Source organism: Coregonus lavaretus (assembly GCF_964263955.1).
Source record: "Coregonus lavaretus genome assembly, contig: HAP1_SCAFFOLD_5520, whole genome shotgun sequence".
Taxonomy (NCBI): domain Eukaryota; kingdom Metazoa; phylum Chordata; class Actinopteri; order Salmoniformes; family Salmonidae; genus Coregonus; species Coregonus lavaretus.
Genome location: NW_028166865.1, coordinates 7,167 through 23,858, shown reverse-complemented (window position 1 = coordinate 23,858; position 16,692 = coordinate 7,167). Strand labels below are relative to the sequence as shown.

General features: G+C 43.9%; 1 protein-coding gene across 1 annotated transcript; it reads right to left on the bottom strand.

Annotated features, from left to right (window-relative positions):
• Positions 1–4,719: 4,719 nt before the first annotated feature.
• Positions 4,720–16,206, bottom strand: LOC311114195 (E3 ubiquitin/ISG15 ligase TRIM25-like; the record flags this gene model as incomplete). Its single annotated transcript, XM_084189466.1, has 6 exons — positions 4,720–6,156; positions 6,388–6,447; positions 6,573–6,732; positions 6,845–7,078; positions 15,101–15,196; positions 15,610–16,206. The coding sequence occupies 6 exons, from the start codon at positions 16,204–16,206 to the stop codon at positions 5,645–5,647; spliced, it is 1,659 nt and encodes a 552-aa protein (XP_084045592.1). The 3' UTR covers positions 4,720–5,644.
• Between the last annotated feature and the right edge of the window lie 486 nt (positions 16,207–16,692).

Genomic DNA, 16,692 nt, shown 5'->3' with positions numbered 1-16,692 from the left:
AATGAATGTTCATATATAACACGCCATTCTCCAAATCAATATTTCTATATAACATGCCATTCTCCTTGCATTATGCTGTTGGGTCAGGGAGGGGGGAGGTTGCAATGCTGGGAAAAACACCTCCACAGGAGATCAACACAGCATTGCAACATTTTTCGAATGAAAGTAACAGCGCCCTTGGGCACCCCTGTAGTTTATTTTTAGTCATTTAGCAGACACTCTTATCCAGAGTGACTTAATATATTTTTTGTGTAATTATTTTTTTCATACCTGCCCCCCAGTGGGAATCAAACCCTAAACCCTGGCATTGCAAATACCATGCTCTACAAACTGAGCCTCATCCCTGCCACAATTCAGACTACTTGACATAATTATAATTCCTATCTAAACCTAACGGCTTGTGAAACCCCCACACAGAGGTGTGAAATTCCTCAACTTGAGGAGCTTCAAACATCAGAACAATGGCCTGACAACACCTGAGACATTTTTTAGGAAGATGGCATCATCTGGTTCTATTGCCAACATGATTAGCTAAGTTATAAAAAAAAGTATATTACAGAGTTAGGCTTTCACAATAACATTCCTGGAAACAGATTGTAATTTTGATGCGCATAGGAATCATGAGTGCATTCAGGTGCGTATGCCACGGCTAAGTTTATTCACAGTAGACAAACAGGCTCATTCTGTTCAGAATAACCCAGGGTATGACGTCATGTCATCTTGTAACTATACATCAAATATAGTGATCATAAATGTTGACACTGTATTTGACATGAGTTTTATAATAAGAACATTTGAAGTGCACATTTGGACTCATGGGTGTTTTGCTTGCTTGTATGACATCAAAGCAGTATTTATTATAGTCCTCAACGTCTCATCTTTCAAAATACATTTAGTCCTCTGAAGCGTAGAGCCTGTGGTCTGAAGTCATGTATAGCATGTTACTGTACAGCCACTGCGTACCAATTTAGGCGTTTATCAGTGCCATTTTCAACCTGTATACTTTAAAGGGCTACATACAAATTGTGCAACAATATTGCATTTTTAAAAGCCTGTTATATTAAATGAAGTGCCCAGGATAGAGAAAGAGAGAGTGAAAACAGTGGAGTGAGACAGAACGAGAGAGAAAGTGAATTGTGAGAAGAGAGAGAGTGAAAACAGTGGAGTGAGTCAGAGCGAAAGAGAGAGAGAGCTGTGAAGAGAGAGAAAGAGTGAAAATAGTGGAGTAAGAGAGAGAGAGAGAGAGAGAGAGAAAGAGAGAGAGAAAGAGAGAGAGAACTGTCCACAATGTTAATAGGAACAAAGATTTGTGTTCCTAGGTTAGGGCCCTTAATATGGAATACATTAAATAGAGTGGTTAGAATATATAAAGGGTAACAGTTTCTATGAAGTACATCCAGTCGTCTGAAAAAGTTTGGGCACCCCTCTGAGGCTGCATAATAATTTACTCTGTCGTCACAGAAAATGATCACAGTGGCATGCCATTCATTTTCTAATAAAAGCTGAGTAATGGGCTATTGTCCAGACAAAGATTTTTAGTGTAGCAATATTAAGTTGTATGAAATTAAATCAGATGTGAAAAATAGGCTATGCCTCAGCCCAATAGGGAATGTCCTCTTGGTGTAACGGTCAAGCTGTTGCTTTCTCCCGCGGTAGACCTGGTTCATATCCCGTCGGTTACATTAAGCAGTCTATTCTCTGAAAATAGTCCAGACAGCATGTACCCAACAGTGAGGTCAGTGGGATTGGAGAGAGTCCCCTCTCCCTCTCTCTGTCTCCTCCCGAGTATCATTTCTTACTCGGCAGGATCCGTCCACGTTTTCGGAGGGCTCCTGGCAAGCGGGGAGTCGCCGACCCGCGTTCAATGTGCCGGTCCGCTTAGCGAGTGCGTCCCGCACGCCCCCATGTCTTCTTTTTTTTCATTTTCATATTTTTGAAAAAATAATTTTTCATATTTTTTTTTCTGCTTCAAAGTAGATTAAGTCAGCTTCTCAAACATTCCGGGTTTTTTTCTGCTTCAAAGTAGATTAAGTGAAGCTTCACCTCCATTCAGAGCCTGCTGATCTTCACATATGTTGCTCTTTATATTCCCCCCAACCATAATCTGGAAATATATTAATTTCAGACTTCTGGACATAAAACTTACATATTGTGTAAACCACACACAGACATGTGAAATCCCTTAGCTAGATGAGCCTCAAACATCAGAGCAATGGCCTAGGCGACAACACCTTGGGTGGGCAATTGTCTTCCAAATGAATGTTCATATATAACACGCCATTCTCCAAATCAATATTTCTATATAACATGCCATTCTCCTTGCATTATGCTGTTGGGTCAGGGAGGAGGGAGGTTGCAATGCTGGGAAAAACACCTCCACAGCAGATCAACACAGCATTGCAACATTTTTCGAATGAAAGTAACAGCGCCCTTGGGCACCCCTGTAGTTTATTTTTAGTCATTTAGCAGACACTCTTATCCAGAGTGACTTAATATATTTTTTGTGTAATTATTTTTTTCATACCTGCCCCCCAGTGGGAATCAAACCCTAAACCCTGGCATTGCAAATACCATGCTCTACAAACTGAGCCTCCTCATCCCTGACACAATTCAGACTACTGGACATAATTATAATTCCTATCTAAACCTAACGGCTTGTGAAACCCCCACACAGAGGTGTGAAATTCCTCAACTTGAGGAGCTTCAAACATCAGAACAATGGCCTGACAACACCTGAGACATTTTTTAGGAAGATGGCATCATCTGGTTCTATTGCCAACATGATTAGCTAAGTTATAAAAAAGTATATTACAGAGTTAGGCTTTCACAATAACATTCCTGGAAACAGATTGTAATTTTGATGCGCATAGGAATCATGAGTGCATTCAGGTGCGTATGCCACGGCTAAGTTTATTCACAGTAGACAAACAGGCTCATTCTGTTCAGAATAACCCAGGGTATGACGTCATGTCATCTTGTAACTATACATCAAATATAGTGATCATAAATGTTGACACTGTATTTGACATGAGTTTTATAATAAGAAAATGTGAAGTGCACATTTGGACTCATGGGTGTTTTGCTTGCTTGTATGACATCAAAGCAGTATTTATTATAGTCCTCAACGTCTCATCTTTCAAAATACATTTAGTCCTCTGAAGCGTAGAGCCTGTGGTCTGAAGTCATGTATAGCATGTTACTGTACAGCCACTGCGTACCAATTTAGGCGTTTATCAGTGCCATTTTCAACCTGTATACTTTAAAGGGCTACATACAAATTGTGCAACAATATTGCATTTTTAAAAGCCTGTTATATTAAATGAAGTGCCCTTTAATATAGACCACATGTAAAATGGTGGGTGTCAATTTGGACATTTTCACTTAGGGGTGTACTCACTTTTGTTGCCAGCGGTTTAGACATTAATGGCTGTTTGTTGTGTTATTTTGAAGGAACAGCAAATTTACACTGTTATACAAGCTGTACACTCACTACTTTACATTGTAGCAAAGTGTCATTTCTTCAGTGTTGTCACATGAAAAGATGTACTCAAATATTTACAAAAATGTGAGGGGTGTACTCACTTTTGTGAGATACTGTATATCGTAATTACATTATGAAAATTAAAGTAAACAGTACCTTTCGCGTTGGAGTTTATAGAGAAAGAAAAACTAAAAAAATTTAGAACCATAGTAAAGCCCAGTATGGACTATCAATACAGGTACTGTATGTAGAACCATAGTAAAGCCCAGTATGGACTATCAATACAGGTACTGTATGTAGAACCATAGTAAAGCCCAGTATGGACTATCAATACAGGTACTGTATGTAGAACCATAGTAAAGCCCAGTATGGACTATCAATACAGGTACTGTATGTAGAACCATAGTAAAGCCCAGTATGGACTATCAATACAGGTATTGGGGGGGGGGGGGGGGGGGAGAGAGAGAGAAAAAATTAGGTAAAGTTCTGGAGATGAGGGAATATGTGTGCAGAAAGAAACCCTCAAGTATGGTTAACCACAGATAGGCCCAGTATGGACTATCAATACAAGTGACCATTTAGAATGTGACCCAGTTCAATGGGTCTTAACAGAACTGGGGGATGTCAGCCATGAAGTTGTCTAAACACAACTGGAATATAATTTGTTTGTGATTCATTGTTAATGGACTTTCCATTAGGAACACAGGGGAAAAACCTAACACAACAACACACATAACACACAACCAATAAAAACACAAAGGGGGAGGAAACCACTAAAGTCATTACCATATTGTCATTTTCTAACGACAGGGAGAAAACATGTAAAATCTAGAAGACTACTTTAGATCTGGTCAAAAGAAGCCTAGTGCACTACGTAGGGAACAGGGAGAGATTTGGGACAGAGACAGTAACTCCTGTATGGAAATCTTCATTCTAATGACAGTGAGCAAATCTCCAATCTCCACCCTATTCCCTATGTAGTGCACTACTTTTGATCTGGTCAGAAGTAGCCTAGTGCACTACGTAGGGAACAGGGTGTCATTTGGGCCAGAGACAGTAACTCCACTGGGTATGAATTGTCTCTCTATCTTATCTGTCTTCTATATGATGTTCTCCTCTCCTCCTCTCTTCTCTCCTCTATTCACTCTATTCTATCATCCACACCACATGCCAGCTTCAACTCAATCCATTTACAAGTTAAAGACACACCTTGGAATAAATAGCAAAGGAAAACTACTACTAGATGGATTTTTTTATTTCCCATCACCATGAATCATATTTAATAACTGAACAGTAGCAGACCTAACTTAATCTGTTCCTGACTCTGGATAGTGGATTAAAAAGACCATCAATCTCCAATGATATTAAAGTACAATTCTGAACATTACTGATATACTGAGTGGCAAGTAAAGATATCTGCTGGGTTTTTATTGTTTGGTTAATAGCACAACCTGCTGGACAGATTTAATGTTGCTTGACTGAGCAGTATGGGAGAATAAAAGATGCCAAACTTAGGGCCGGTTTCCCGGACATCTCCATTGAACATGCTTTTTAGTCTAGGACTAGGCTTCATCTGTGTCCGGGAAACCGGCCCATATAGTTCAATTAGCAAGTAAGTAACACTACCTGTTCCATGATACTGAGGAAAATGACATTGAGACAGAGAACCAATTGAGAAAACATTTCAATGGTTCTGAATGACAACCAAAATACATTAACAGCATACATCATGATTAATGTGAATATATAAGATTAAAACATTGCACTTAAAAAAATATGAATGCATTGAATTGTAATTCATAACATCTTCTGAAGATCAAATCAGTCAAATCATTGTACATAAAAACAGAGCAGAATGAATCATCACATCTGGGGACCATCACCACCAGCATGACTAGTATCTATGTGGACCCTACTACAGTTTAACCAGCTCAGCTATAGACTACACCAGCATGACTAGTATCTATGTGGACCCTACTACAGTTTAACCAGCTCAGCTATAGACTACACCAGCATGACTAGTATCTATGTGGACCCTACTACAGTTTAACCAGCTCAGCTATAGACTACACCAGCATGACTAGTATCTATGTGGACCCTACTACAGTTTAACCAGCTCAGCTATAGACTACACCAGCATGACTAGTATCTATGTGGACCCTACTACAGTTTAACCAACTCAGCAGTACCAGAGAGATAAAACCCAGGATAGAGGGGCTGAGTGAATGTGGTCTGGACTCTGTGGAGGAGGGTCATTGTGTCAGAGACACTGTAGAAGGACAGAGTACCTGCCTTGTGATCCAGGTACACTCCTACTCTGGAGGACTGAGGGCCTGATACTTTAGTCTCAACATTATTGTGTCTGAAACAATAACCACCACTATAACACTGTAAACTCCAGGACTTGTTATTCTGTCCAAATGCACCATCTGTCCCTGTTCTGCTGATGTCTTTATATGAGACTGCTGTATCACACCACACATTACAACTCCACTCCACCTCCCAGTAACAGCGTCCAGACAGACCCTCTCTACACAGAACCTGGTAGTTTGTGAATCTGTCTGGATGAACAGGATATGGTTGTTCTTGGCCTGTATAGGTCACCTTTCTGTTCCCTTCAGACAGCGAGAGGTGTGTGCCTGTTGTGTTTGGGTCCAGTGTGAGCTGACAGGAATCTGGGAGAAGAGCAGAGACCAATGAGGGGAGTTAGAACAATAAGTGAAGTCAGATACTGTATCTACCCTGTCTTTGATTAGAGCACAGCAGAGATCAAATCAGAGAAATATGAGGAGTCAGATAGATACCCAGTCTTTGATTAGATCTACTATTGCTATATATTTCTAGAGGGATTGTTAGGAGTGTCAGTAAAAAGAGACTGTTAGTTACTTCAGAATAAAGAGACTCACATTGTAAGAACTGTTCTCTGGTCTTGGGCTCTGGAGGCAGTACAACATCCACTATATTCACTACAGACACACAAACACATTCACAGAGAGAGGGAATGTTATCATCACACCATATTCCACATGTTTATGACTAGTAGGGAACTTTCAATGGTCTAAAGTTGATGTTCTTATTATTTTCAACACACCTGTAGAGGAGATCTTGGTCCATTCTCCTTTAAGGACGTCTTCTAGTTTCTCTCTCAGTTCAGACACAGTCTTACTCACATCTCCAAAGTACTGAAGAGGACGGACAACGATGCTGGGTAAGTCTGAAGATACACTGGTACCGGAGAGAGACTGATAACTCTGGAGAGAGAGAGAGAGAGAGAGAGAGTGAGAGAGAGAGAGTGAGAGGGAGCAGAACCAAATGATTGAGAGTTTTAATTTCATATCACATGTATCAAGGCAGTTGAGTTACCTGGAGGAAATGGATGTGATCCTCTGTGTGTGAGAGCTGCTCCAGCTCAGTGCTTCTCTTCCTCAGCTCAGCTATCTCCTGCTCCAGTTGCTCCAGGAGTCCTTCAGCTTGACTCACTTGAGCCTTCTCTTGGGCTCTGATCAGCTCCTTCACCTCAGAGCGCCTTCTCTCAATGGAGCGGATCAGCTCAGTAAAGATCTTATCACTGTCCTCCACTGCTGCCTGTGCAAAGCTCTGTTAAGAGAGAGAGAGAGACTGACTTGTCTTACTTTAATGAGCCATCCTCATTACACTAACACACCCACTCCTAAAAGCACATTGCGTGACACCACAACCTCTACACAATCACATTATCCAGTACCCAACACCACAGTACAATACACCAACCAGCACCACATTCCAACCGTCCATCCAACCCCTCCTCTCCAGCCGTACAGACAGCCCCCCTGAGCCCCCATACCTCCTGAAACATCTCCACACTGTTGATCATTTTGTACAACTCAAACTCAACCCTAAGGCGTCAACAGTAATGGCATTACCCTGGCAACACAGAAAAAACATGATGAACAGTCTGTCATTGCAGAAAACGGACACCCCTCCCCAACTCCCAGGTCAACCCGAGCCAACCAGCTATTGGTGTCCAGGGCTCCATGTAATACCCTCCACTGGACGACCCCTGACCTTTCCAGCACTGGGAGCTTATAGAGCACCCTCCACCTATACCCTGCCATGCTCTCAGCCCCCACAACCCCCTGCCACTGATGTCCCTTCACTCCCGCTAAGCTCCTGATGTGTCTAACCTTGATTTCTCTGTGACAGAGTTTGAAAGGATCCCAGGATCACAGAGTTCTGTCCTCTATAAATCAGAGTACAACTCCACAGCCTGCTGCCTCATCTCCTCACAGTTGTTGATGATCAGCACCTTCCCTCTGTATGCCACTTGGGAGATGAGCCACCTCCACTTCGTCAGCCTCGACACCACCGCTTGTGACACTCCTTCCCAGTTCTTCCTATCCCAACCCTCCGAGCCCAGATACACCCCAAGCATCTTGAGCCACTCACAGCCCCAATGCAACCCCCCTGGAAGCTGCGGAGGTGCCCTGTCCCTCCATGCCCCACATAACAGAGCCTCACTCTTGCCCCAGTTTCCCTAAGCAGAAGACGCCCCCTCGTACACCCTCAAACTATTCTCCAGGGCCTGTAGGTTCTGCTCATCCCTAACCAACACAGACGTCATCAGCGTATGCTGACACTGCTATGCCTGTCCCCAACCCTATGCCTGGCTCCCACACTCCCTGTAGTGTTTGAGCGTCCTGGTACACAGTACGTTTGAGTCTGTTAACGAGGACCTTGGTAAAGACCTTATAGTCCAAACAGAGCAATGCCACAGGCCTCCAGTTCTTTATGTCGCTCAAATCCCTATTTTGGGCAGAGAGTCAAAGCCTCCCGTCTACAGCTTAGCGACAGCTCCCCCACCCCGACGCACTCACGCAACACACGTCCTGTCCACTAACTTCCCAGACCTTTTATAAAAAACAATCAGAGGCAGACCGTCTGAGAGACGGCAGCTGAGAGTTTGTGAAAGGCCAGGGAAATGTCTATTTGATTTCTCTGTGACAGAGAGAGTTTGGAAAGGTATGTGAGCAGAACCTGAGAAAACCCAGGATAATAATATTAATAATAATAATAATATGCCATTTAGCAGACGCTTTTATCCAAAGCGACTTACAGTCATGTGCATACATTTTTACATATGGGTGGTCCCGGGGATCGAACCCACTACCCTGGCATTACAAGCGCCATGCTCTACCAATTGAGCTACAGAGGACCACAGAGTTCTGCCCTCTATAAAATCAGAGTACACCTCCACACCCTCATCTCCTCACAACAGAAGTTACCCACCCATCAGGCTCCCTCCTCTCCCCACAACAGAAGTTACCCACCCATCAGGCTCCCTCATCTCCTCACAACAGAAGTTACCCACCCATCAGGCTCCCTCATCTCCCCACAACAGAAGTTACCCACCCATCAGGCTCCCTCATCTCCCCCACAACAGAAGTTACCCACCCATCAGGCTCCCTCATCTCCCCCACAACAGAAGTTACCCACCCATCAGGCTCCCTCATCTCCCCCACAACAGAAGTTACCCACCCATCAGGCTCCCTCATCTCCCCACAACAGAAGTTACCCACCCATCAGGCTCCCTCCTCTCCCCCACAACAGAAGTTACCCACCCATCAGGCTCCCTCATCTCCCCCACAACAGAAGTTACCCACCCATCAGGCTCCCTCATCTCCCCACAACAGAAGTTACCCACCCATCAGGCTCCCTCATCTCCCCACAACAGAAGTTACCCACCCATCAGGCTCCCTCATCTCCCCCACAACAGAAGTTACCCACCCATCAGGCTCCCTCATCTCCCCACAACAGAAGTTACCCGCCCATCAGACAAACGTAAAACAAGGGATTTTCTTGGTTTCCCCACTCTGTTTTTCCAACCCCTCTGGTGAAACAGAGAACTGAGCCCCGTACTATAATATAATATAATGTGCCATTTTGCAGACAATTTTATCCAAAGCGACTTACAGTCATGCGTGCATATATATATATTTGTTTTGTTGTTGTGTATGGGTGGTCCCGGGGATCGAACCCACTACCCTGGCGTTACAAGCGCCGTGCTCTACCAGCTGAGCTACAGAGGACCAGGTGCAGACACATTTATGAAAGCAAAGACAAGGTCATTATTTGGGCTCTAAACACTAACAACCTACCCTTACACACCTCTTTTGCCACCCCTGCACTAAGATTTCTGCCATGGCATTTAAATGTTTTTGGTTTACATATTCCCCCAGTCTTTGCCGCCGTTCATGTTAAGGAAGTCTAACCGTGAAATCTCCATAAGAGGTGGGAGGGAAATCACCACAATCAGAACCCAGTAGAGAAGCCCATAAAGCCGCCATGCCAGAAAAAACCATCAATTTAAGTAGATTCTGAAGACATGCCCTTAAGAACCCATGACCCATTTTCTCAGCCTATACCACTTCCTGGGTGAGAGGACACTAAACCCCTCATTCTTCATCACGTGTTGTACTGACCTTACAAACCTTCCACGATCAATAAAATAAGACTCCAGCAGAACCTTCTTTTTCCCCTTTAGTCTCCATCAGGAACCTAGAAAGTTCTCTCACCGTATATACTGGGCCCTCAGCCTGACTGGCTGTCAGCTCTGGATCCAATGAGCCGTCTGAAAACGAGACCGCCTTGTCCTCCGCTCACGCAGACTCACCTCCCCCCTCTTCCTCCTCCTCCATTGGCAAGGTACTGTCCTCCTCCTCCCCAGTCTCTGCCCCCCTGCACTTCCCCCCTGATCAGAGCCTCTTCCCCAATAACAGGCAATATTTGCCTTCGCCCAGCGGAGTCTCTGTTACTACAGAAACCTGCCTCAGCTCATGTAGCCCAGCTGCAACCCTCCCCACCACCGCTTTCTCCACGGCCTGCGCACCACCACTTGGCCATTCACTACTCTCCTCCCTCCTGGTACCACCACCACTTGACCCTGCTCTACTCTCCTCCCTCCTGGTACCACCACCACTTGACCCTGCTCTACTCTCCTCCTTCCTGGTACCACCACAACTTGACCCTGCTCTACTCTCCTCCTTCCTGGTACCACCACCACTTGACCCTGCTCTACTCTCCTCCCTCCTGGTACCACCACCACTTGACCCTGCTCTACTCTCCTCCCTCCTGGTACCACCACCACTTGACCCTGCTCTACTCTCCTCCCTCCTGGTACCACCACCACTTGACAACTTTCATGTTTTGAAATTATACTTCATTACTATAATGATTATCAATACGCCTGAACATTAATTCAGTCACCTCTGGTCGACAAAAACGTATTTTCCTAGTACATTAATTGTCAAATTCATCAACCAGCATCGAGCACTCTGCCTTCTCAGGCAAGCGAGGGGCATGTTGAGGTAAATATGCTGACCGCCAAGGTTGCATTATGTCATTTATTGGTGGGCTGGAAGATGCAGTGTTTTTTCTTTTCTATTCAGAGGCTATTTACTCCCAATATGAGATAATTTTATATAGAAGGTTTTTATAATGCATGTTTACTAGGGTTGAGGTTAGCGCATCTGAGTAGGGATTATTTGGGTTCAATACCTGTCCTACCTATCAATCATATTGCTGCTTGTAGCCTATAACTGATGATCCCAACACTAGAAACACCCAAAACTATCTGTGCTAGCAAACCCTGTGTTCCACCCCTCCCCTGTGTAACCTTGAAGTTTGTTAAGAAACAAACACTTGTCTACGAAAAGAGACATGTTTAACGGATTCCGCTTGGCACCCAGCCGAGAGCACACGAAAACCACTTGCAAATTTACCAAAACTAACCAACTACTTGGGGTCTGTTCGGAAGCAATAAACGGAGGCAGATTAGCCACCACAACTCTTATCGAAAGAGGCGACATCTGCACCAACACACCCCTCACAACAAGACAAACCTTTTTCATTAACCCAACCACCGCCTTGTTCATTCTGGATGCAGAGTCCAGATGTTCCGCTCCAACCTGTTCGCCGACCATGAGCAAAACTTCCTCCACACCTTTCTCCGGAACGGACCCGAAGCGACAGCGTTTCTTCTCCACTCGGTTGAGGCCATCACGCCGCCCTAACAAACTACCCCTACTCCCCCCTCAACTCTAAACGATAAACAGTGGAAACCAATAAACAAACCCTCAAACCATGAGAAAATACATTCAGAAAATACGCAAGAACCAAAAGAAAAAAGAATAGTAGCCCTCCTCACGAACCACAAATCTCTCACAGCAACAACTTCTTCTTCTATGATATAATGGCGGTCCACAAACCAACGTTAAAGGTGCATGCCGCCACCTACTGTGCTGGAGTGTGTGGTCAATCACGGTTTCCAACATTTCTAAATCCTCCTACCTAACTCAGTACTTCTGAGAAAATAAAGAAGAGCCCTACTAACTTCTAATAGACCCTCCCCCATCCCCAAAATCCCTTCCAAACCCCCCCAACCCCGTCCAACCTCAATGACCCTACACTTCAATCTTTCCCTCTCTTCAACATACTTACAACAATATAACAACACATGCTCCACCGTTTCATCAACGTACCCTCCAGACACAAATCATTCCCATGCTTGCCAACCAGATGTAATGACGAGTTCAATGTACAATGTCCTACGCGCAATCAAGTAAACACCACCTCTTCCTTCCTAATCTGACTTTTGAATCTTGGTCCATCGACCTTTCTGTAAAACTGTAAACTATTCATATAAATGCCGGCCCTTGTGCTCAGAGTACCATCTCTTCTGCCACACATCTATCAAAATGGCTCTGATCTTACATTTGGCCTCACCTCTACCCAGTGGAACATTAATATAAATTATATCTTGTTTCAAAGATCTTTTAGCTAACTGGTCTACAATTTCATTCCCTTCCACACCAGAATGTGCTGGGACCCAGCAGAATGTCACTACTACCCCCATTCTCTCAATTCTCCATAATAACATTAATACCTCCAATAGCAGGTCACTCCTATTATATTTACCAGATGATAAACTATTCAATACAGACAGAGAATCTGAGTATACTATAATTCTAACAGGTTGTACGTCCTCCAACCACTGGAGGGCAACTATTATCACCAACAGTTCAACTGAGTATACTGACAGTTCATCTGTTAGTCTTCTACATATCTGCACATCAAATTCAGGAACGTAAATGCCTGCTCCTGTGAGCCCACTATCTGGGTCCTTGGATCCGTCTGTGAAAAGCAGTAAAAATGCATAAAAACCTCTACCAATGTAATTGTCAACCAGTTTCACTATATCACTGACTTCTGACCAATCTTTCCGTTTCTCTACCAAGGTTAGATCAACAACAGGGTCTGGGAGTAACCATGGAGGAACATCCCCTATCACCACAGAAGGGCCAACCTCCAACTCCCTCAAACCACTCTCATCAGCAAGCTTTCCAACTGTCCAACCAAAACCACTGCCTTGTCTACTAGTATATTCCCAACAGTCATCTAGAACAGTAGCAGTGGGATGCTCAACCTCACAGCCTTTCAACCCAATAAGATAATGACCATTTTTTACTCTGTATATCCAAAGGCATCTCACCTGCCTCCACCAGTAAGGCACATACAGATGTTGATTTAAAAGCACCAATACATATCCATAAAACTTTATTCTGGATTCTGTCTTTGCCGCTGTTCCATAAAATATACACTCATAATCAATTGTCGTCCTGATCAGAGCTCTATAAATATCCATCAACGATTGGTTATGAATGGGGTGCTGTCAGACAGAGACCCACACAACCAACTACTGCAAAAGTGATGGAATGAGAGAGGCAGAGACACTGTACATAGCGTAACATAACATTTCTTCTTCTTTGGAGTTTAACGGCGGTTGGTATCCAATATGTTGCATTACCGCCCCCAACTGGACCATAATATCAATCCATTTTACTATGTGATACAAAATGGGAAAAGGGGAAATTAAAATAATTTTAAAAAACACCCTTCCAACTAACCCTACACTCATTAAATACCCACTACCCCATTCCACTACTTTGACCCTATCTGCTCCTGCACCATGCCAACGGCCTGGGAGGACGGGACAACACCACTCAACACACCCTGTAACTCTTCTGAAGTCAAATCTTGTATGCCCAAATACTTCTCTGCAGCTGCCACCACAATATCTATTTTCTGTGATTTACGTTCCATTTCTGCGGTACAGTTGATAACCATTGCTATGAACTCTAAGAAGCTAACTTTACTGAAGCATATATCACTCGTTGGCCTATCCCTCTGTGCTGGCACAGATCTACTACTCACAGGGATCCTCTCAGGATCTCTCACCCTTGACCCATCCTCCTCTACTTTCTTCACTGCCTCAGCATACGACACCTTCTGCACTACTCTGACTCTAGCCACCTCAACCTGCCTCTCTCGCACCGGACACTTCAGATCCCCAGCAACATGGGCATCCCAACAGTTGACACACACAACTTTATCCACCGAAACTACACAATCCTCTATCCCATGCCCTCCTGCACACTTCCCACATCTTGGATCTCCCTCCTACAAACTGCTGACCATAAACGTTGCACCTGAAACAAAGCAGTGGATTCGGCACAAAGCTCTAACAGGATAACTGATATATCCACCATGACTTTGTCGGGTAAAGACTCAAACCTCAAAAGGACTGACAGTGACTCCTCTGTTTCACCACGCTCACCACCGGGTCTGCGTTGCACCAAACGGCGGGCATCACAAACACCAGGAAGCTTAAACTTGAATTGCTCCACCTCCACACTTAACGCTACCCCAGAAATCACTCCTTTCAATGGTGCCCTGTTCCTAAGAGCAAAGCAAGAAACAGATCTTGACCCAAGTTGCGTGACACGGAGCGCCCACTCCCTCTGGTCAGAAGAAACACAAACAAATATCACAAGTCCACTACAGGTTACCTTCACTGATTCAACTGCACCCAACTCCTTTCCCACCCACCCTGAAACTACAAATGGATCTGCCAAAAGGAATGGATCCACGTTCTCCTACAATGTAACTCCTACTGCACCAGATTCTTCTTTATCATGTCCATTGATGCCAGGCTCTGGTTCTGAGCTCTTCACCACACCTTCTACCTCACTTAACTCTCCCTCATTCATTTCCATTTCACCTCCAGAACTCGGTCTGGCTCACTCTGTTTGCACTTGAGTTATAACATTTGATTTTGATTTATTTTTATGTCTCTATTCCTTTTAAACTTTTGTGAGTGTAACGTTTACTATTAATTTCTGATTTGTTTATTATTTATTTCACTTGCTTTGGTAATGTAACATATGTTTCCAATGCCAATAAAGCCCATTTAATTGAATGGAGAGAGAGAGCTCCCTGTTAATGTATAGCAGACATGAGTCGCTCATGGTTACTCATGGTTATGTGAAGAGGTAGAGCCGCTTGCGACTTTAAATCAGTCAGAACAATAGGGAATGTCCTTTTGGTCAAGATGATGGTTTCTCCCGCAGTAGACCCGGGTTCATTACCCGTCAGTTACATTAAGCAGTCTATTCTCTGAAAGGGGTCCAGACAGCCTGTTCCCAACAGTGGAGCCAGTGGGATTGGAGACGGGCCCCTCTCTCTCTCTCTCTGACTGGAGGAGAGAAGTGAAATGGTGTGTCTCCTCTGGTCAACAATACTCACCTTGAGAGACTCCACAGCCTGTTGGAGCTCCTTCAGGTCCTTCTCTCTCTCCTGGAATCTCTGCTGGACTTTCTGCTGACTCATCCCCAGCTGCCTCTGTGGAGAATCACTCTTCAATGAGCTATCAAGCTTTATTTGTCCATTAGATCAATAGTATAGTAATGGGACATAGGGCCCATAGAAGATAGGGATTAAAATGTTGAGGAAGTGTCTGTGTGAAATTATATTATTATATTGTTATGTGAATGATTATAGTTTTAACAGTGCACAAAACAGGGGAGCTGATTGGGTGTTTGATAACGAATGATAATGGTGTTTGACTTTAGAAAATGGTGATACATTTGGAGAATCTGGGTTAGCATATCTATATAATCAAGGTTTGTGTTCATATTTGTTCTGCCGTGGATCGATATCATTTGAATGATCTCATATTCAAACAGCCTTAGTTCCTACTGTATCTTTAATTCTTTGTTTATCAGACAGTCACCAACAAGTAGTTCTGGTCTTACCTGTTTCTCAGTCCTCTCTGCTGCAGCTGACACTGTATTATGGCCTTTATGTTCATCCATCACACACTGATAACAGATACACTGCTGATCGCTACGACAGTAAACCTCCAGCAGTTTGTCATGATGAGAGCAGATCTTCTCCTGTAGTTGTGCGGTGGCTTTGACCAGCTTGTGCTTCTTGAAAGCAGGAGATTCATAGTGAGGTTGGAGGTGAGTCTCACAGTAAGAGGCCAGACACACCAGACAGGACATGAGGGCTTTCTGCTTTCTGGTCCCAGTGCAGACATCACACGCCACATCTCCAGGTCCAGCATAGCACAGAGCAGGAGGGGGAGCAGCCTGGAGTCCTGTCTTCTTCAGTTTCTCCACCACTTCAGCCAACATGGTATTTTTCCTCAGATTAGGCCTTGGAGTGAAGGTCTCTCTGCACTGAGGACAGCTATAGACCCCTTTCAGAACATCCTGATCCCAGCAGCCCTCAATACAGCTTCTACAGTAACTGTGTCCACAGGCAGTAGTGACCGGCTCCTTCAGTAGATGCAGACAGACAGAACAACAGAACTGGTCCTGGTCCAGCAGAACTCCCTGCTGAGCCATTTGGATGGTTGTTCACTCTCACACAGACGACACAGAGACTCAGATCAGTTTAGTTTCCTCAGAAGTGAGTTTGTGGGAGGGCGAGGACTTTCTGGATCTGCCAGATAGGTGAGGTTAGAGGGAGGGAGGGAGGGAGGGACAGAGAGAGAACTGCGTTCAACGTGGAGAGGGAGACAAATATTTTAGTTTCTAGGTTAGGGCCCTTCATTTGGAATAAATCTAACAAATATGAGTTGTTAGAATATATAAAGGGTAACAGTTCCTATGAAGTACATATTATAATTATTTTAATAAGCTTCATAATGCCTTATAATACACTTATGTGTTATAACACTGATTATAAGTGTCTATAATAATTAATAAGTGGTTGTAATGGGGGGGTTTGATATTGATACAATATACTGTAGTTTAAATGAATACTGTATGTATTGACTGATCATTGAGAATGAGGTAATACTTTACATTACAGTGTGGTTATTGCTGTTA